This window comes from Palaemon carinicauda, chromosome 5 (assembly GCF_036898095.1).
Source record: "Palaemon carinicauda isolate YSFRI2023 chromosome 5, ASM3689809v2, whole genome shotgun sequence".
NCBI lineage: Eukaryota > Metazoa > Arthropoda > Malacostraca > Decapoda > Palaemonidae > Palaemon > Palaemon carinicauda.
In genome coordinates, this window is record NC_090729.1 from 177,869,328 (window position 1) to 177,891,673 (window position 22,346).

A 22,346-nucleotide genomic window follows, 5' to 3' on the forward strand; every position below is an offset into this window, starting at 1 on the left:
ATTTTTAAACAAGTAGAATAATGGAGCTGCATTCTTTTGTCAGACTGAATGCTAGACCTCACAGACTTCCTAGAAAGTTTCACAACAGAAGATGTAGTACCTTGCTGGAGAACGGCGGTAGCGTATATAGAAAGAACTTGTATGGCTGTTGTTAAAACTTGGAAATTTAAGGAATTATGCCGTAACTTTTGTTGTTTTTTTTATTTTTAATTTTGTAGATACCGTACACTAGTTATTTAATATTTTATAGGCCTTTAATTGTGGTAGAATATCACTTGACCATTCTTTTTATTTGTAGTGTTAACAGGTTTTTTTACCTAGTATATGCCTGTCTTGTAACTTTAATTTGTGGAAATATTAGTTACAGTATGATTGAATTTTCTTTCATCAATCTGTACTGTACCTGAAAAGCTTTTTCTTTTCTAATGCAACTAGCAGTTTATAATAACAATACTATGGTGTTATTGTAATTTGTTTTAGAGAATTATCTTAAGCACATGAGTTTGCCCATTCATGGCTAGGAGGTCTTTCAGCTACAGAAGCAATACTTTCGAGTGGTAAGCTGGCTTAAGCAAAGTGTATGATGCCGTAGCGGACTGCGTTACCTACTTTCATTCTCTTGAATTTCTTAATGGTGTTAAGTTTGAGAAGCTCTATGCTGGGGCAGCACATGTAATGGTCCTCGTCTCTTTACCTTGCATCACTGAAGCCTCCAAAGTTATATGTATGATCAAAAGAAGTACTGTATGCATGTATTTTATGATTTAATTTATCAGGGTTTGTAGTGTTTCATCAGCTAGTTGGTAATTTTTTTTTTTTTTTTTTTTTTGCATGTATTATGTTGTCATTGGCATTTGATGGTATTGAAATTATGCAAGGCTTTAGATGACATAAGCGGCTGTTGATGTTTCATCATTTACTGTGTCACATAAAGTATCGGTTAGCTCTAATAAGGCATTTTAAGTAGCTAGTATTGTATTTAATGGGACAGACTTTACTCCGAGTAAGTTAATTTCTCTTATGAGATCCTACTCTGGTACTTTCACTCTGACAATGTTTTTCTTGCTTAATGTATGATACAGTATTTCCTTTTCTATAATAAAGGCAATCATCTCACTTGTCGTATTTTTAGATTTATCAGTTTTAAACTTAAAGATTATATGACTGTCAAATTTTTTTTATTGGTTTAATTGTATTAATAGATTGGATTTTTTTTTAATAGCTTTTTATTGCTATGTGAATATTCAGTAAGATCATACTAGGTGATATCCATTTGATCATGTGTCTGGGTATATTGTACTGTATTATGTCTCTGGTACCTCATTGTTTTCCTATTGGTTTGCTCATAACCCTTAAGAATTAGAGTGAAATAGATCATAAGAAGTAAAATTTCTAGTTTCTTTTTCTTCAAGAAAGTGATCCATGATTATGTGCCATATATAATTTTGGAGGATGTTTATTAGCTTTCGGTCATTATTGTAAACTTTTGTATGTGCTATTAAGGTGCTTGCAGTACTGTATTTCAAAGATGATATCTAGACACAAGCAAGGCTCCAGAAGATAAGTTTTATATTTCTTATCAGAATTATTCAAACATTTATTCATAAAACTAAGATGTTTTATTTTACAGTGCACTTAACATTCTGAGTGATCCATAATGCTTATTAAGGAAAAATTTTTATGGGCCTCAATTTGATATTGCTTAGCATTGATTCTTGGAATATCATATAGGTTTTAGATGGTAGGCGAACTAGACGTACACTGTATTGCATAATTGGGTGGAAGTTGTTTCAGTTTTACAGATTATTGAAGTTCCAAGAAGGTATTTTTTGGACTTGGGATTCAAAGGGTTTTATCAAATCTGGGAAGTTATGCATGATTTTCATAAGAAGTGTACTTCGTAATAAAGTATACCCATGGTTCTTCCTGTTAGAAGACGTGCTTGCCGTACCAATGATACATTTATGGGAGAAGGGGATGGGATGTATGTGAACTTATTTGTATATTTCTTTTTTATTTGTTTTGTAAGTTGGATCTTATGCAATTCAAGAGGTTTGTCATATCTTGGAATTTTAATGTAATTTTGATAAGGCATGTAATTCATTAATACAATTGAGGAGAGAGGAATTGATACACAATGTACTTTTCTTAGATTGTGTCTCATATAATTCTGGAAAGGTGTGATGTATGCTGATAATACAATATGACTCCATAGGAGCATTTTCGTCTAAAAAAGGAATCATCTAAGTAAGTGGGCATCACATTACCCACTAACCAAGTAGGAGTTCCTACTTCACCTGTTACACCTATGTTGGATACCTGATAAGGTGTGAAAGGGTTGTCTTTATACTGAACATTGGTATTCAGTCTAAACTTTTAAATGTATGTTAAAGCTCCATAATTATTTTCCCTGGGAGTGACTATTGTTTTGAAATTTTTTAAGATAAAGATTATCATAATAAAATCTATAGATATTTTGTTCTCCATAAATGTGGTGTGAAATAGGTTACATTTATTTATAATGAAAAAAAGTAGTTTGGCAGACTATGCTTTCTTGTCTTGAGAAATGAACATTTTGAGAGCATCCAGGAAGAGATAGGTTTCATCATTTGCAACCTTATAAGGGCAATAGGTGTTTAGGAACATACAGTATAGTAATGGTTTTATCATACCAAGGGGACTTAGTGAGTAGGTTGTCTGGGGAGTGATTTTACGGCTTCCCATTATGGAAACTTATCTTACTGGCTGCATATCTTCACTGTGGCCATTGATATTCTCTCTCTCTCTCTCTCTCTCTCTCTCTCTCTCTCTCTCTCTCTCTCTCTCTCTCTCTCTCTCTCTCTCTCTCTCTCTTTTTGGCGTTATGTTTTGTATTTTTGCATCAAAAGAACTGCTACAGTGTACATTGTATTCTTTCAAAATTACAATCTATGGTGTACTGTACTGTATATAATTTTCTTCAATTCTGAAATTTTATTTTAGCACGTTTCTATTACAGTAATACCTCAGTTTACAAATAACTGGGAATACGAGCCAATTGGTATACAAGCATGAAGATTCAATCTGTATACAGGTACAAGCAAAAATTTCCCTTCGCAATCAGATTTTTTGTGGAAAAGTACTAATGAGTCTCGCAGGCAATACGCAGAAAACAGTTATGCCATACTCATACGCCACCCACGCAGTTTTCTTGTGATGTTTACGTCAATTTGTTTCACTTTTGCTGGCATCCTCCTCAACTCAGACATTAAGTCATTCATGTAGAATAAAAGTTACCATTATCACCTAACATTATCTCGCGATCATCTTTCGCTATATTCTTTTGTAAAGTTATGACTGTGTGATCTTTATAGAATTGTGATCGCTATTTTTCATCGTCAAGTTAACAGTACACTCTACTAAAGAGTACACATTACAGCATCTAAATACTGGCTCCCAAGATGATCAAGAATGAAGGCAAGGAGGAGATGATAACATTAGTGCTGTATAACAAAATTTTCAAGAAGCCTGATCCAGGGATGTGTATGACAGCCCTTGCAAAAATGTGCAATCGTACAGCGTCAACGATTTGTACAATTCTGAGGAAGAAAGAATAAATAGAAGAAATTAATGCTACAAGATTGGTGCTTACATTGTCACAACACTACCCACATGTTCCAGATAATGCTGAGAACTTGATTGGATCAGTGAGAAGCAGTTATCAGAAGATATGATAACCAAGAACATTATTTGTGAGCAAGCAAGATTTATGTATGCTAGCATGAGGAAAAATTATCCAAGTACATCAGCTGACCAAAAAAAGGGCAATGTTCAAAGAGAGCCATGGCTGATTTGAAAACTGCAAGAAAAGAACAGGCATCTGTAGTATATATTGTGCGACATGGTGAGGCTGCGAGCTTCAATGTCAAGGCAGCAGAGTCATTCGCTTCTGAATTTAAATGGTTCTTGGATTCCAAGTCATGCAATCTGCAGTAAGTGTTCAATTGTTATAGGACTAGAAGAAAATCCCCTGGAGGACCTTTATTACTGCAGAACAGTAGTCAATTTTTGGTCGCAAGCCCATGCAAAAACACATAACCCTGCTATTTGGTACTAATGTCAGCAGAGATTGCAAAGTTAAACCCGCTCCTGGTGTATCACTATGGAGAGTCCATGAGCCTTCTAGAAGTGCAATGTGCAGAAGAACTAACTGGTTTTCATGTGGAGTTTGAAATTAAAGACTTGGGTGGCGCACATTTTGTTTGTGGAATGGGTTATTGATGTTTTTGGTCCTTAGGTCAAAAGTACCTTTTGGACAAGAACCTCCCACTCCAAGCCAGCCGTTGAATAGACCAGTTAAAATTTTTCTAAATCAAGTTCCAGCTGCCCATCACCTCTTCAATTCTCCAGCCCATGAATCAGCAGATGTGAAATTTAATGAAAATGTACCAAAAATACACTGTTTCAAGATCACTGAAGGGTCAAAACTCACCCTCCAAGAGTTGGAAAGAACATATCCACATCAACAGCTACTACAAAGTGATTGATAAAGCCTGGGAAGGGGTCAACAAGAGAACTTTCAATTCTGCATGGAGGAAACTTATAATGTGTAGCTTAATGTGATTTTGATGAATTCGAACCCTTGCAGTAGGCAGCTGATGATGAATGTGTCCTTTGGCATGATAAAGGGATTTGAGGTGGACAGGGACGACATCTGCTATCTGTTTGAGGAACATAGCGAACAGTTGAGGACTAGGAGCTGTTGGAGTTGCATAAGGAGCAGCAACAAGAATGAATGAATGATTCAAAGTTTTCAGGCATCCTGACATCGAAGGTCATTGATAGAGTGCCAGAGAAGATTTCATCTTCGGAGGAGGAGGGACAGAGTAACAAACAACTTATTGCTACTAGAGAAATAATGGAAATGTTGAAAATGCAGGAAACCCTGCAAAATTTTGTAGAAGCATCACCCAGATAAACCTTTGGCAGTGCGAGTAATGAATCCATCTACTTACAATGCAATGTCTCATTTTCTTAGTATTTTAAAGAAAAGACAAAAACAGTTGACTCTAGATAGGTTCTTGTAAAAGTAGAACGTAGGAGTGTAAAAAAAAAGGATGACAAAGATACCTATAAGCATGAATTAAGTGATTCGGTTAGTAATAGTGAATGCTATTCAAGAGAGAGAACTCCTGATATTTCAACAGCTCTCAATATTTTTTTTTTATATTGTGAATCATTGATTTATATTAATTTCTGAATTTACTGGTTATTTGTTCTTTAAATAACATTAAAACCTTTAAAAATGTGTATATAGGTATGTATATTTATGGATGTGTGGAACATATCCAATGAATTTCCTTTATTTTTTGTGGGAAAAGTTGTTCTGGTTTACGAGTATTTTCGGTTGCGAGCTCGCTCCCGGAATGGTTAGACTTATAAACCGAGATACCACTGTACAATAGTTTTAAAGTTTATTTGGGCTTTGAAATATTGAGCATCACAGAAGTCTCATGAATTTATTGGTACAGTACACAAATGGTTTTAATAAGGAATAAAAATAAAAACACTGTACTGTATAGTACAATATTTATGATACAGGTAAATCTACCAATTATTTTTATAATGTTGTCAGGTTGTTTATGTTGAATAGAAAATGTCATCACTTTATTTTTTCAATATTAAACTTACCCGATAATCATGTAGCTGTCAACTCCGTTGCCCGACAGAATTCTACGGGAGGGATACGCCAGCTATCACTATACTAGAAGGGGGTGTACTCACCAGCGCCACCTGTGGCCAGGTACTGCAGTACTTCTTGTTGACACCACCTCAATTTTTCCTCTGTCGTGCTTCCGGCAAGACGTTCTTGGATACGCTTATGATTTTGGAGTATTGTTCACGGTTTTTGGTGAAGTATTTCTCTAAGATTTCAGCTATTCGCTATACTGGAAACTTTTCTATTAGCTTAGATAGCTTTTATTTGGTTTTGATTAATGGTTAACGATCTTTTGCTTGATTTGGAATCCCCCTTGACTAGCTCTTTGATTCAAGATGTCTGACCTTTCACAAGCCCCACCCCATAGACGATGTAGGTCTTGTAATAGGCGTATTCCGAAGGCCTCGGTTGATCCTCACACCGCTTGTTCTGACTGTAGGGAAAGACCCTGTCAGTTGGAAGATCGATGTGAGGAATGCGCCGGACTTTCGGAACTTGAATTTGTTCGATTCCTTAAATATTCAACCAAGTTAGAGAGAGAGAGAGTTAGGAGGAGTTCTTCTCGCTCTTCGCTTTTTTCCTCACCTCATGATCCTCAACCTTTTCCTCCCCCTGTAGTGGCTACCCCCGAACCTACTATTTGTGCTCAACCTGATATGTCCGATGTTTTGCGTGCCATTCAGGCTTTAGGTGACAAAGTGGAATCGGTGGTTAGTGACCATAAGTCTCTCTTGGCAGACGTCAAAGAACTTAAGGTCAAAAGTGCAGTGGGAGGTGATAGTGCCAGTGCTGTGCCAAGTGCTAGTGTCAGTGCGGTGCCGAGTGCTAGTGTCAGTGTCAGTGTTGTGCGTGAGGGTACTTCTGTGCGTGCCAGTCGTCCTCCCAGTCCGGGACCTCTTGCAAGCTCCCAAGCCCAGGGGAGAAGCAATGTCGAAGGGCAAAAGGGTTCGGCAGGCCTTGATCGGCGCACAGAAGTATCCTCGGTGGTTGCGGGCGTGTCTTACAGAGACCGTCACTCCCACCCGCAGACGATTGAGCCCTTATTTTGCTCGTCTGCAGAAGAAATGTCGGGGAGAAAACGCTGGACTCAGGTCTCAAGACCTCTTAAACGTAAAGTCCAGACCTCAAGAGTTCTACAACCTGGATACAGTCATTGGATTAGCTCTGACTCTCCGCAGTCATCAGGTGACTGCACACCTCCTAAGAGAGGTAAGGCGATGCCTCAACAGACCTCATCTTCTGTTAAGGCTTTGCCTCAGCAGACCTTAGCGTCTGTTGACCCCAAGATGACTTTGCTGCAGTCCATGCAGTCACAGCTTGCGGTCTTAATGCGTGAGTTTCAGGCTGAGAAGGTTACACCTCCTCCTGCGAGCGCTCCGCCTCACCGCAGTCCAGTCTGCCAGGCGTACGAAGTTGAGGTTCCTCAGGCTACCTTACCGCGTTCTGAGTTGCCAGTTACCAGCGGTGTGCAGCAACCTCCACCTTCCTTAAGACAACCTCAACAATGGGAGCAGGAGTCTTATGCCTTACTTCCTCCTCTTCCTCTTGCGGTTAGACCATCGAGGCAACAACCTCTTGAGGTACGACAACCTCTTCCATCCATGAGGCAGCCACCTCAGCTCTCGCTGCAGCGACCTCAACTCTCCTCAAGGCGAGAGCCTCAACTCTTAAGGCTAGCACCTCAGGAACCTCAACTCGTGAGACAGGAACTGCGTTCTGCGCAGCCGCTACCTCAACTCTCGCAGCTCACACCTCAGGAACCTCAACTCGTGACTCAGGAACCTGCTACTGCGCATCCTCAACCCTTGCAGCAAGCGCAACTCTTGAGACAGGAAGCTCATGCTAGGAGTCAGCCACCTCAACCCATGCACCTACCTTCCTCTACTCTTCTTGACCAGTCTTTGCAGCCTGAACCTCAGGTTTTAACTCAGCAACAGAGACTTGAGGATGAAACCACAAGTGTTTATGCACCCGCTTGTTCAGATTCTGCTGTTCAGCATACCGCTGTTACTTTACCTCTCACTTCGCTACACTCTGGTGATGAGGTTTCTGAGGAGGAAGCTGCGCACCTAGATCCCTCTTCAGACGTGGAGGAACCCAAGTCTTCTCCTCTACCCATTGACTTTCGTAAGGTCCTGGCTCTTTTCAGAGAGGTATACCCGGACCATTTTGTTTCTGCTACCCCCCGCTCTCCTCCATCTGAGTTTTCGCTGGGCATGCAACCTGTTAAGTCAGCCTATACTAAGCTCGTCTTTGCTAGATCCTCTAAGAGAGCTTTAAGAATATTAGGGGATTGGTTGCAGTCCAAACAGCAACTAGGGAAGACTTCCTTTATGTTCCCACCTACTAAGCTGACTTCTAAGGCGGGCGTATGGTATGCCACAGGAGAGGAACCAGGCTTGGGAGTCCCTGCCTCTGCCCAGGCTGACTTCTCAAGTTTGGTCGACTCTCCTCGTAGATCAGCGATGAGGCGCTCTAAGGTCTGCTGGACCTTTTCCGACTTAGACCACTTCTTAAAGGGTGTATTTCGTGCCTTAGAGATTTTCAATTTTCTCGACTGGTGCCTGGGGGCCTTGAGCAAGAAGACCTCCCCTGCGGACAAGGACTCAGCCATGCTTTTAATGTCCTGCATGGATAAAGCAATTCGGGATGGGTCCGGCGAGCTTGCATCTATGTTTGTTTCAGGAGTTCTTAAGAAAAGGGAGCAACTTTGCACTTTTCTTTCTTCCAGCATCACGCCTTGTCAAAGGTCTCAACTCCTTTTTGCTCCGCTTTCTAAGTTCTTGTTCCCCGAAGAGCTTATCAAGGATTTGTCTGCGGCCCTGATTCAGAAGGACACTCATGATCTTGTGGCCTCTTCAGCTCGTAAGGCTAAGGTTGCTCCCTCAGTTCCCAGGACTTACCGCACCCCAGTGGCTGATACTCCTGCTACAAGGTTTATTCCGCCCTTTCGTGGCAGAGCCCCCAGCCGAGGAAGCTCCCGTCCAGACTCTTCCAGGAGCAGGTCTAGGAAAGGTCCCAAGACTTCTAAAGGCAAACACTGACTCTCCTCCTCTCCAGACAGCAGTAGGAGCCAGACTCAAGACCTTCTGGCAAGCTTGGGAAAGAAGAGGTGCAGACGCCCAGTCTGTCAGGTGGCTAAGGGAGGGTTACAGGATACCATTCTGCCGCAAACCCCCTCTGACCACTTCTCCCATCAACCTCTCTCCCAACTACAAGGAGAAGGACAAGAGGCTAGCGTTACACCAGGAGGTGTCGCTCTTATTACAGAAGAAGGCAGTGGTTATAGTCCGGGACCATCAATCCCCGGGCTTCTACAACCGTCTCTTTCTGGTGGCCAAGAAGACAGGAGGTTGGAGACCGGTGCTGGACGTCAGCGCGCTCAATGCTTATGTCACCAAGCAGACGTTCACTATGGAGACGACGAAGTCGGTCCTAGCAGCGGTCAGGCAGGAGGACTGGATGGTCTCGTTGGATCTGAAAGACGCTTACTTTCACGTTCCTATTCATCCAGACTCCCAACCTTTCCTGAGATTCGTTTTTGGAAAGGTTGTGTACCAATTCCAAGCCCTGTGTTTTGGCCTAAGCACAGCTCCTATGGTGTTTACGCATCTGATGAGGAATATTGCAAAATTCCTCCACTTATCGGACATCAGAGCCTCCCTTTATTTAGACGACTGGCTGTTGAGAGCCTCCACGAGTAGTCGCTGTCTGGAGAGTCTCAACTGGACTTTGGACTTGATCAAGGAACTGGGTCTATTAGTCAACTTAGAAAAGTCCCAGCTCATTCCCTCCCAATCCATAGTTTACCTGGGAATGGAGATTCGGAGTCAGGATTTTCGGGCTTTTCCATCGGCCCCAAGGATAAGCCAAGCCCTAGAATGCATCCTGAGCATGCTGAAGAGGAGCAGTTGCTCGGTGAGACAGTGGATGAGTCTAACAGGGACCCTGTCATCGTTAGCCCTGTTCGTCGAGTTAGGGAGACTCCACCTCCGCCCTCTCCAATTCCATCTAGCAGCTCATTGGGACAAGGAATTGACGCTCGAAGCAGTCTCTATTCCTGTCACCAAAGAGATGAAGACCACTCTCTTGTGGTGGAAGACCAACCTCCTTCTCAAGGAGGGCCTATCGTTAGCGATTCAGACCCCCAATCTTCATCTCTTCTCGGATGCATCAGACTCGGGCTGGGGCGCGACCTTGAACGGACAGGAATGCTCGGGAACATGGAACAGGGAACAGGAAACGCTCCACATCAACTGCAAGGAGCTGCTGGCAGTTCATATGGCCCTAATGAACTTCAAGTCCCTCCTGCTAGGCAAGGTGGTGGAGGTGAACTCCGACAACACCACAGCCTTGGCTTACATCTCCAAGCAGGGAGGGACCCATTCGAGGAACCTGTACGAGATAGCAAGGGACCTCCTCATTTGGTCAAGAAGTCTAAACCTCACTCTAGTAACGAGGTTCATTCAGGGCAACATGAACGTCTCAGCAGATCGCCTAAGCAGAAAAGATCAAGTCATCCCCACGGAATGGACCCTTCACAAGAGCGTGTGCAACAGACTTTGGACCTTGTGGGGTCAGCCTACGATAGATCTGTTTGCCACCTCCATGACCAAGAGGCTTCCTTTGTACTGTTCCCCAGTTCCAGACCCAGCAGCAGTTCATGTGGATGCTTTTCTGCTGAATTGGTCCCATCTCGACCTTTACGCATTCCCACCGTTCAAGATCATCAACAGAGTCATTCAGAAGTTCGTCTCGCACGAAGGGACACGGCTGACGCTGGTTGCTCCCCTTTGGCCTGCAAGAGAATGGTTCACAGAGGTACTACAATGGCTGGTCGATGTTCCCAGGACTCTCCCTCTAAGAGTGGACCTTCTACGTCAACCTCACGTAGACAAGGTACACCCAAACCTCCACGCTCTTCGTCTGACTGCCTTCAGACTGTCGAAAGATTCGCTAGAGCTAGAGGCTTTTCGAAGGAGGCAGCCAGAGCGATTGCCAGAGCAAGGAGGGTATCCACTCATAGAGTCTACCAATCCAAGTGGGAAGTCTTCCGAAGCTGGTGTAGAGCCAATGCAGTTTCCTCTACCAATACCTCTGTAACCCAAATAGCTGACTTCCTATTACATCTAAGGAATGAGGGATCCCTTTCGGCTCCTACGATTAAAGGGTACAGAAGTATGTTGGCTTCAGTTCTCCGTCACAGAGGTTTGGACCTTTCTTCCAACAAGGACCTTCAAGACATCCTTAAATCTTTCGAGACTTCTAAAGAACGTCGTTTATCCACTCCAGGCTGGAATCTAGACGTAGTCTTAAGGTTCCTTATGTCTCCTAGGTTCGAACCTCTCCAGTCAGCTTCCTTCAAGGACCTTACCCTCAAGACTCTTTTCCTCGTCTGCCTTGCAACAGCTAAAAGAGTTAGTGAGGTTCACGCCTTCAGCAAGAACATTGGGTTCACATCCGAATCTGCAACATGTTCTTTACAGCTCGGATTTTTAGCTAAGAATGAACTTCCTTCACGTCCTTGGCCTAGATCGTTTGAAATTCCTAGCCTTTCCAACATGGTGGGTAACGAGCTAGAAAGAGTTCTTTGCCCTGTCAGAGCTCTGAAATATTATCTTAATAGGTCAAAACCTATACGAGGACAGTTAGAAGCCTTATGGTGTGCAATCAAGAAACCTTCGATGCCCATGTCCAAAAACGGAGTTTCGTATTATATAAGGCTTCTGATTAGAGAAGCCCATTCTCACATGAAGGATGAAGACCTTGCTTTGCTGAAGGTAAGGACCCACGAAGTGAGAGCCGTAGCCACTTCGATGGCCTTTAATAAGAACCGTTCTCTGCAGAGCATTATGGATGCAACTTATTGGAGGAGCAAGTCAGTGTTTGCATCATTTTATCTTAAAGATGTCCAGTCTCTTTACGAGAACTGCTACACCCTGGGACCATTCGTAGCAGCGAGTGCAGTAGTAGGTGAGGGCTCAGCCACTACATTCCCTTAATCCCATAACCTTTTTTAACCTTTCTCTTGAATGCTTTTATTGTTGTTTTTTTGGGTTGTTACGGTAGGCTAAGAAGCCTTCCGCATCCTTTTTTGATTTGGCGGGTGGTCAATTCATTCTTGAGAAGTGCCTGGGTTAGAGGTTGTGTAGAGGTCCTTTAGTATGGGTTGCAGCCCTGTATACTTTAGCACCTTAGAGTTGATTCAGCCTCCTAAGAGGAACGCTGCGCTCAGTAAGGAAGACGAACTTATTAAAGGCAGAGTAACGGTTCAAGTCGACTTCCTTACCAGGTACTTATTATTTCATTGTTATTCTGAATAACTGATTATATGAAATACGGGATACTTAGCTATCCTTTAGTCATGTACACTGGTTTTCACCCACCCCCCTGGGTGTGAATCAGCTACATGATTATCGGGTAAGTTTAATATTGAAAAATGTTATTTTCATTAGTAAAATAAATTTTTGAATATACTTACCCGATAATCATGATTTAATTGACCCACCCTTCCTCCCCATAGAGAACCAGTGGACCGAGGAAAAATTGAGGTGGTGTCAACAAGAAGTAATGCAGTACCTGGCCACAGGTGGCGCTGGTGAGTACACCCCCTTCTAGTATAGTGATAGCTGGCGTATCCCTCCCGTAGAATTCTGTCGGGCAACGGAGTTGACAGCTACATGATTATCGGGTAAGTATATTCAAAAATTTATTTTACTAATGAAAATAACATTTTTCTTGCATTTCAGAGCCCATTTCAAAGGGTCGTACTATGATTGGCTACCCAAGCAACGATGAGCAAATACTGTCATTCCCAATTAATGCAGAGGTCACTGTATACAGCAAGGAAGCTGGTAACAGAATAGACCTGTGGGGAGTTGAAGTAAGTCATTCCTTATTACTGTGTGTTTTATGTAGTAACTTTATATTATGAAAAATTTTACAGTATTTACATTTTTTAAACTGTTTATTATGAAGAAGTTTATTACTGTACAGACTAGAAATCATATCTTCTTGAATGTTTCATTTGAAACACTTATTGCCATTGTATATGGAAGCAACAAGTTTTCATGCTGGTTTATCCTCGGCTGATTGTTAGTGTTGGACAATGCATAGGGTAACCAATAATTTTCAATATTAATCTTACCCGGTGATCATGTAGCTGCAGCTCTGCTGCCCGACAGAAAAAACCTACGGGCGGGATACGCCAGCGATCGCTATACAGGAGGGGGTGTACAACAACAGCGCCATCTGTCGAGTAGGTACTCCAGTACTTCTTGTCAACAAAGAACCAATTTTCTCTCTGTCGTGCCACCGGCAAGACCTACTTGATACGCTGTTGTTTCTGGAGTTGATTTTCACGCTATTTGGTGATGTATTCTCTCTAGTTATTAGCTTTCGCTGTACAGGAGTTATCATCAATACCTTATCAAGCTTTATTGATTAAATTTTGGATTATTTGTTGACGACTTGGATAGATTTTGGATTTCCCCCTTTGACTAATTCAAGATGTCTGACCCTACTCAAGTCCCCAAGTACAGGCAGTGTAGCGCTAGGGACTGTTCTAGGCGTCTTCCGAAGGCCTCTATAGATCCTCACACCGTTTGTTCCAATTGTAGGGGTAAAGCCTGTCAATTGGAAGATCGATGTGAGGAATGCGCTGGGCTTTCGGAATTCGATTTTCAAGAATTCCTCAAGAATGCACGTAGGCTAGAGAAGGATAGGATCAGGAGGAGTTCGTCTCGCTCTTTTGATTTTTCCTCTCCCCATGCCCCACAACCTATTCCTTCCCCTGTAGTGGTTACACCCGACCCTTCTTCTAGCTCTCAGCAACCCTCGATGGCGGACATGATGCGTGCCATTCAGGCTCTTGGTGACAGAGTTGAGTCATTAGCGAATGACCGCAATCAACTCTTGGCCGACGTCAAAGAGTTGAAGGAGAAAAGTGCAGTGGGAAGTGTAGTGAGTGCAAGTGCTGTGAAAAGTGTCAGTGTTACGCATGAGGGTGCATCTGTTCGTGCCAGTCGTCCTCCCAGTCCGGGACCTCTTGCAAGCTCCCAAGCCCAGGGGAGAAGCAATGTCGAAGGACCAAAGGGTTCGACAGGCCTTGATCAGCGTACAGATGTACCCTCCGTGGTTGCGGACGTATCTTGCAGAGATCGTCCCACCCACAAACAGACGAGTGAGCCCATTCATTCCTCGTCTGCGGAAGAAGTTTCTCGTCAGAAACGCTGGACCAAGGTCTCACGACCTCTCAAGCGCAAGGTCCCTTCCGAGCGAGTCCAACGGCCCAGGTGTAGCCACTGGGTCAGTTCGGACTCGCCGCAGTCTTCCGAAGACTGCACACCTCCCAAGAGAGGTAGAGTGGTTCCGCAGCAGGCAATCACTCCGTCTGTTGCCGCACCAACCGCTGTAGACCCTAAGTGGTCTTTGCTGCAGTCTATGCAGACTCAGCTAGCTTCCTTCATGCAGGAGTATCGTGCTGAGAAGGTTGACACTGCACCCGTTAACCTACAACCTGCCACGGTTGTGCGCTCAGCTGACACTGCGGCTGCCTGCTCCCACACTCCGGCTGTGAGAGCTCCACCACCGATGCGCAGTCGACCCTGCCAGACGCATGTTGACGTTAGCCGACGTGCGGCACCCTCCGTTGACATGCGTGAGCTACCGCATCAGCAGTGGGAAGGTGCTGTCAAGCTGCCGTGTTTTGACGCAATGCGGCAGTCTCCGCAACCCACGGCAGTCCCCACCACGCACCACCACTCCGCTTTTGTTGTTGCCAGCTCTCAGACTGACCAGCAGCAGCATGATGTTGGATCCAGTGCAGCTACGCATGCACCCGTGCTGCCGGATTCAGCTGTTCAGCTTTCTTCTCCTCCTTTGCCGCTTCCTCCTCAGCATTCGGATGAAGGAATCTCTGATGACGACGAAGCTGCGCATTTGGACGATCAACACTCCGACATAGATGAACCCAAGACTACGCCTCCCTCCTTAGACTTTAGGAAAGTCCTTGCCCTGTTTAAGGAGTTGTATCCGGACCAGTTTGTGTCTGCAGCCCCACGCTCACCTCCCTCTGAGTTCGCTTTAGGCATGCAGTCAGCAGCTCCTGCCTTTACGAAGCTCGTACTCGCGCGCTCATCCAAGAGAGCTTTAAGGGTACTGGGAGAGTGGTTGCAGGCCAAGAAGCAACTTGGGAAGACATCCTTCATCTTTCCCCCGACCAAGCTTGCTTCCAAATCTAGCGTCTGGTATGCCACGGGAGAAGTTCTCGGCTTGGGAGTTCCTGCCTCTGCCCAGGGCGACTTCTCAAGTCTGGTAAACTCTCCCCGCAGACTGGCTATGAGACGCTCCAACATTTGCTGGACCTTTTCGGACATGGACCATCTTTTGAAGGGAGTTTTCCGTGCGTTTGAGATCTTCAACTTCCTGGACTGGTGTTTGGGAGCGTTGAGCAGAAAGACCTCCCCTTCGGATAAGGACTCTGCCATGCTCATCATGTCATGCATGGACAAAGCCATTCGGGATGGGTCTGGCGAGCTTGCGGCTTCTTTCGTGTCTGGAGTTCTTAAGAAGCGAGATCACCTTTGCTCCTTCTTGTCGGCGGGGATCACACCATGTCAGAAGTCAGAGCTGATGTTTGCTCCGCTATCCAAGTGTCTCTTTCCTGAAGAGCTGATCAAGGGGATTGCCGCCTCGTTGATCCAGAAAGACACCCATGACCTGGTGGCGTCATCCGCACGTAAAGTCACAGCTTTACCTTCCGTGCCTAGACCTAGGATGGACACACCAGCGTCTAGGTTCATTCCGCCCTTTCGTGGCAGAATCTCCAGCAGAGGAGGTACCCGTGCCGATAGTCAACGTGGCAAAAAGAAGAAGGGTTCCAAGTCCTCAAAAGGCAGAGTCTGACTGCCATCTTCTCCAGACAGCAGTGGGAGCCAGGCTCAAGAACTACTGGCAGGCCTGGGAGAACAGGGGTGCAGACGCACAGTCTGTGAAGTTGCTCAGAGAGGGGTACAGGATTCCATTCTTGCGCAAGCCCCCTCTAGCAACAACTCCCATCGACCTCTCTCCCAGGTACAGAGAGGAGGACAAGAGGCTAGCTTTACAGCAAGAGGTGTCTCTCTTGCTACAAAAGGGAGCGGTAGTCATAGTCCGGGACCATCAATCCCCGGGCTTCTACAACCGTCTCTTCTTAGTAGCGAAGAAGACAGGAGGGTGGAGACCGGTGCTGGACGTCAGTGCTCTAAATGTCTTTATCACCAAGCAGACGTTCACCATGGAGACGACGAAGTCGGTGCTAGCATCGGTCAGGAAGGAAGACTGGATGGTCTCGTTAGACCTCAAGGACGCGTACTTTCACGTCCCCATCCACCCAGATTCCCAACCTTTCCTAAGGTTCGTCTTTGGGAAGGTGGTTTACCAGTTCCAAGCCCTGTGCTTTGGCCTAAGCACGGCACCTCTAGTGTTTACCAAACTGATGAGGAATATTGCCAAATTCCTGCATTTAGCAGACATCAGAGCCTCCCTCTATTTGGACGACTGGCTTTTAAGAGCTGCGTCAAGTCGTCGCTGTCTGGAGAATCTCAAATGGACTATGGATCTGACCAAGGAATTGGGTCTCCTGGTCAATATAGAAAAGTCCCAACTCGTCCCATCCCAAACTATAGTCTATCTAGGTATGGAGATTCAGAGTCAAGCTTTTCGGGCTTTTCCGTCGGCCCCCAGAATCAGTCAAGCCCAAGAATGCATCCAGAGCATGCTGAAAAGGAACCGATGTTCAGTCAGACAGTGGATGAGTCTAATAGGGACGCTTTCATCGCTGGACCAGTTCATCGCGTTAGGGAGACTCCACCTCCGACCCCTTCAGTATCACCTAGCTGCTCACTGGAGAAAGGACATGACGCTAGAAGCGGTCTCAGTTCCTATATCCGAAGAGATGAAGTCTGCACTGACTTGGTGGAAGAACAGCATTCTTCTCAAGGAAGGTCTACCACTGGCTGTTCAGACCCCCGACCACCTTCTCTTCTCGGACGCATCGGACACGGGCTGGGGTGCGACACTGGACGGTCGGGAATGCTCGGGCACGTGGAATCCGGATCAAAGAGCACTACACATCAACTGCAAGGAGCTACTGGCAGTTCATCTGGCCTTGAGAAGCTTCAAGTCCCTCTTTCTAGGCAAGGTGGTGGAGGTGAACTCCGACAACACTACAGCCTTGGCGTACATCTCCAAGCAAGGAGGGACTCATTCGATGACGTTGTTCGAGATCGCAAGGGACCTCCTCACCTGGTCAAGAGATCGAAAGATATCGCTTGTAACGAGGTTCATTCAAGGCGACATGAATGTCATGGCAGACCGCCTCAGCCGGAAGGGTCAGATCATCCCTACAGAATGGACCCTTCACAAGAGTGTTTGCAACAGACTATGGGCCCTGTGGGGTCAGCCCACCATAGATCTGTTCGCTACCTCGATGACCAAGAGGCTCCCAAATTATTGCTCACCGATTCCGGACCCAGCAGCAGTTCACGTAGATGCCTTTCTTCTGGATTGGTCCCATCTAGACCTTTATGCGTTCCCCCCGTTCAAGATTGTCAACAAGGTACTGCAGAAGTTCGCCTCTCACGAAGGGACAAGGTTGACGTTGGTTGCTCCCCTCTGGCCCGCGAGAGAATGGTTCACCGAGGTACTGCAATGGCTAGTAGACGTTCCCAGGACTCTTCCTCTAAGAGTGGACCTTCTGCGTCAGCCGCACGTAAAGAAGGTACACCCAAGCCTCCACGCTCTTCGTCTGACTGCCTTCAGACTATCGAAAGACTCTCAAGAGCTAGAGGCTTTTCGAAGGAGGCAGCCAGAGCGATTGCCAGAGCAAGGAGGACATCCACTCTCAAGGTCTACCAGTCAAAATGGGAAGTCTTCCGAAGCTGGTGCAAGGCGAATTCAGTATCCTCAACCAGTACCTCTGTAACGCAGATAGCTGACTTCCTTTTACACCTTAGGAAGGTAAGATCCCTATCAGCTCCTACGATCAAAGGTTACAGAAGCATGTTGGCAGCAGTCTTCCGCCACAGAGGCTTAGATCTTTCCAACAACAAAGATCTACAGGACCTCCTTAAGTATTTTGAGACCTCAAAGGAGCGTCGGTTAGCCACACCAGGTTGGAACTTAGACGTGGTTTTAAGGTTCCTGATGTCAGCAAGGTTTGAACCGCTTCAATCAGCCTCTTTTAAAGATCTCACTTTGAAGACTCTTTTCCTCGTTTGCTTAGCAACAGCTAAAAGAGTCAGTGAGATACACGCCTTCAGCAGGAACATAGGATTTACATCTGAAACGGCTACATGTTCCTTACAGCTTGGTTTTTTAGCTAAAAACGAACTCCCTTCTCGTCCTTGGCCCAAATCGTTCGAGATTCCAAGTCTGTCCAGTTTGGTTGGAAACGAACAAGAGAGAGTACTATGCCCAGTAAGAGCTCTTAAGTACTATTTAAGACGTACGAAGCCATTACGAGGACAATCAGAAGCTTTATGGTGTTCTATTAAGAAACCTACTTTACCGATGTCGAAGAACGCAGTTTCTTATTACATCAGACTTTTGATTAGAGAAGCCCATTCTCATCTGAATGAGGAAGACCATGCTTTGCTGAAGGTAAGGACACATGAAGTTAGAGCTGTCGCTACTTCAGTGGCCTTCAAACAGAACCGATCTCTGCAGAGTGTAATGGATGCAACCTATTGGAGAAGCAAGTCAGTGTTCGCATCATTTTACCTTAAAGATGTCCAGTCTCTTTACGAGAACTGCTACACCCTGGGACCATTCGTAGCAGCGAGTGCAGTAGTAGGTGAGGGCTCAACCACTACATTCCCATAATCCCATAACCTTTTTTAATCTTTCTCTTGAAATGCTTTTTATTGTTGTTTTTGGGTTGTACGGAAGGCTAAGAAGCCTTTCGCATCCTGGTTGATTTGGCGGGTGGTCAAATTCTTTCTTGAGAAGCGCCTAGATTAGAGGTTTTGATGAGGTCCTTTAGTATGGGTTGCAGCCCTTCATACTTCAGCACCTAGGAGTCGCTCAGCATCCTAAGAGGATCGCGAGGCTCAGTAAGGAAGACGTACTTAAAAAGGCAGAGTAATGGTTCAAGTCGACTTCCTTACCAGGTACTTATTAATTTTATGTCTGTTATTTTGAATAACTGCTAAAATGAAATACGGGATACTTAGCTTCTAATGTTAACATGTATGCTGGTCTCCACCCACCCCCCTGGGTGTGAATCAGCTACATGATCACCGGGTAAGATTAATATTGAAAAATGTTATTTTCCTTAGTAAAATAAATTTTTGAATATACTTACCCGGTGATCATGAATTAAAGGACCCTCCCTTCCTCCCCATAGAGACCCAGTGGACCGAGGAGAAAATTGGTTCTTTGTTGACAAGAAGTACTGGAGTACCTACTCGACAGATGGCGCTGTTGTTGTACACCCCCTCCTGTATAGCGATCGCTGGCGTATCCCGCCCGTAGGTTTTTTCTGTCGGGCAGCAGAGCTGCAGCTACATGATCACCGGGTAGATATATTCAAAAATTTATTTTACTAAGGAAAATAACATTTTTCTCCACAAATTAAGATATACAATATTTTTGTTTCCTTCGTAAGTGCTTAATATGTATATAAGTATAGTAGAATGAAACTTTGGAAGTCAAACTTAAACTTAATTCAGTCCAGGTCATTCAAACATGTAAGAATTATTGTAAATTGGATTCATTCATTCTATATCCCTTAAAAACTCATTAAAATTAATAAATTTATTTACACAGTTTACAGTAATGTTCTTCCCTAAAATGATAAAAAAATATGAATCACAGCAAAGAGAAGAAATATAGGATTATTTAACTTCACCTTTCCTGTAATCATGTGAGTTGATGACCTAAGTGGAAGGTGGTGAGTAGGAGGAGGTGTTATTAAGACTTCTGTCTCACAAAATGATGGTCCAAACATTTTTGTTTCTGCACAGGTTTCAGATTGTGGCCAAAATATCCCAGTGCATTATCATTAGAAATTTTAAGACAAGGTTTGCTATTGTCTAATCTGGATGAAATCTTTTTAAAATATTTGCATTTCTTCCCTTTCCTATAGATAGCCTTAACCTTTGAATTAGGAACATCATCCTTCCCACCTTCTCTGAAGGCCTTTCCTCGGCCATTGTTTGTTGCCTTGCTATTTGAAGGTTTAGAGTTCTTGTGTGGTGAGCCCATCCTGTGGTTATTTAGTAGTTTCTCAACCTTATCGTTACTAACATCCAAGCACATGGACTTGCTTAGGGGCACAATGTCTGGCCAACCCTTACTCCATGTATAGTTCATTGTTCAGGAAGACACTTCCTGGACTCCTTGTCTTTGAGGCTTATGCAATAAATAGTATTGAAATGAATCTTCCAAAACTTTGGGAAAGTTAATTCACTACTTATGATGACTTTATTGTGCCTCTTGGAAGATTTGATGGTGTAGAGTTTCTTGAAATCCATCACCTGCTGGTCCATGGGCTGGATGAGGCAGTTTTATTTAGGAGCAAGAAATTAACAGCAATTAGGCTGAACTCCTATACCATGATGTCCTCCAAGCCTGGAAGGTGGAAAAGAAGATGAGAGCCTTAAAGAGGCAATTGTTTATCCCGGAGGGATTTTTTTCACACTAGGGCTAAACCCATCATGAACTCACACAATTAAAATCTGCTTATTACCTAGGCTTGTCTGTTAGCTTTCCACACCACATGTAACTTGGTATTGTTTATCACATTCTTTTTCTTGAGAACCCTAGGGGTTTTCTTAATAGTAGATAAGTGAAGAAGTTACTGTATAGTTCCTTCATGCATTCCCACACAGCAACATGGATAACTTATCTTTCATTGGCTTAAAACTTGCCAAGGCCTTCTGCTTCTGGGTAGCTTTCTCAGGCCCCAAAGCTATGCCTTATGACCCAAATTCATAAGTCCATTCGTAATTGAAGATTTGTTGTGAGGAATAACGTTCTCAAGTTCAGTGAACTCTTTGAAATCCTCCAACAAGCTTGTGGCAGAATTTTTTTTGACAGAGTACCCTTCCATGCCTTACTAACCTTTGTAGGCCAGTTCTCTTTTTAAATTTCTCGGACCAGCCTCGGCTGGCCTAGGAACCCCCTTTATCTGTATCGACACTCGTTCCAGGAATGTTTATAATAATGTCCATATGCAGTTACTTTACCTTCTCGCTTGTTATGGTCTCAGTTACCGCATCATGCTAGTTTTTTCTGATTTATCCAAATCACACACTATTTCTCTAAATCTTTTTTTACCCAAGTTCTCCAAATTGACGAGGATGTCACTCCTTTGGCTACTTTAGATTTCTTAGTAACCATTTTTTCTGTATTGTTGAATCTGTTGATTTTGGCAAAAAACCACTCTCTCTGACATTGCAATGATCTCTTAAGTTCTATCATTGTTCTTCCAACTTTTCATCTTAGCCTATCACTACCAATGAGATTCCTAGTCCTCATTGTGCGTGTATTACCAAAAAATGAAACACAGCAACATTAATAAGAAAAAAAAAAATGAGATCAAGGTTTCTTGAATGTGCACTGAGAGGCAGCTATGTTTAAACTTAGGGTACAAGTGCTGGAGTTACCCCTTAGTCCAAGCTGAGCCATGCTACTGGCAATTTCTGTAACATCACAAGTTTTAGTGTATTGTTCAACCTTTGAAATTCGTTGAGTCTTAAGAGTTAAATTTTTTTAAAAATTTGTTACAAAACCAATTTGTCATACTCTAGTTGCGGAACGTTCAGCTAGTGAGGTGACACAGTATTTCAAGGATAGATTTATCGTACACGTGGCCTTGTGCTACGTTTTGGTTTGTATCACACTGATTTTATAATGCAAACTAACATCTTCCCTGTTGTTAAAAAAGTAAAAATGATGAACTTCTTAATACAGGTTGAAGTTCTTGTTTCTTCTCAAGATTAACCACTTTTATGGATTTAATGCTTAATATCCTCTGACAAGTGGCTAACCGTCTTGTACTGGCAGTATGTTCTTGCACTTGTTTTATGAGTAAAAGTTTTTCAATAAATGATCAAATAAAAGTTATTTATAAAGCATTGCAAGTAAATTTTGCTTTTTTAATTTTCAGTGTTTCCTAAAATACCAAGCTTTTATTAAAATGCACTTGATTCTCTTTACTATTAGTAACCTGCATTGCATCCTAGAGGATTTTTGTGCTCCTGTCGGTAATAGTTTGCAATATCACGTATCTTATGTTTATTACTGGTACATATAGTATACTGTAATGTAAAAAAAAAAAAAAAAATTGCTGTTCCTTGGAAATCAAGTGGTAATCTTGAATAGACCATTCTAGAAGACTAGTTATGAATTTCTATTAGCTTCTACTAAGACACACTGGTTTGCACTTTCATCAAATGTTGTTTTCTTTCATCACAATCCCGTGAGTCATTCCATATGAATAAACTAATCTTGTGTAATAGAGACTGCACTCCCATCAGAAATCGAATTCTTTTTTTTTTTCTTTTTAAGAAAATGGTGTACAATTGATCCTCAAATTCACATTTTTAAATTTGCAATGTTATGTATTTCTGGTTTTGTCCTCAATTTCTGAATTTTTGTGGCC

General features: G+C 43.5%; 1 protein-coding gene across 1 annotated transcript in view; it reads left to right on the forward strand.

Moving 5' to 3' along the window:
- The first annotated feature begins 3,822 nt into the window (after positions 1-3,822).
- LOC137641272 (titin-like) overlaps positions 3,823-22,346 on the forward strand; it is a 43,622-nt gene continuing 25,098 nt past the window's right edge. The window contains exons 1-3 of the mRNA XM_068373700.1: positions 3,823-3,971; positions 4,277-4,518; positions 12,448-12,581. Of these exons, the coding sequence (XP_068229801.1) occupies positions 3,823-3,971; positions 4,277-4,518; positions 12,448-12,581 (525 nt within the window). The remainder of the gene's footprint in view (positions 3,972-4,276; positions 4,519-12,447; positions 12,582-22,346) is intronic.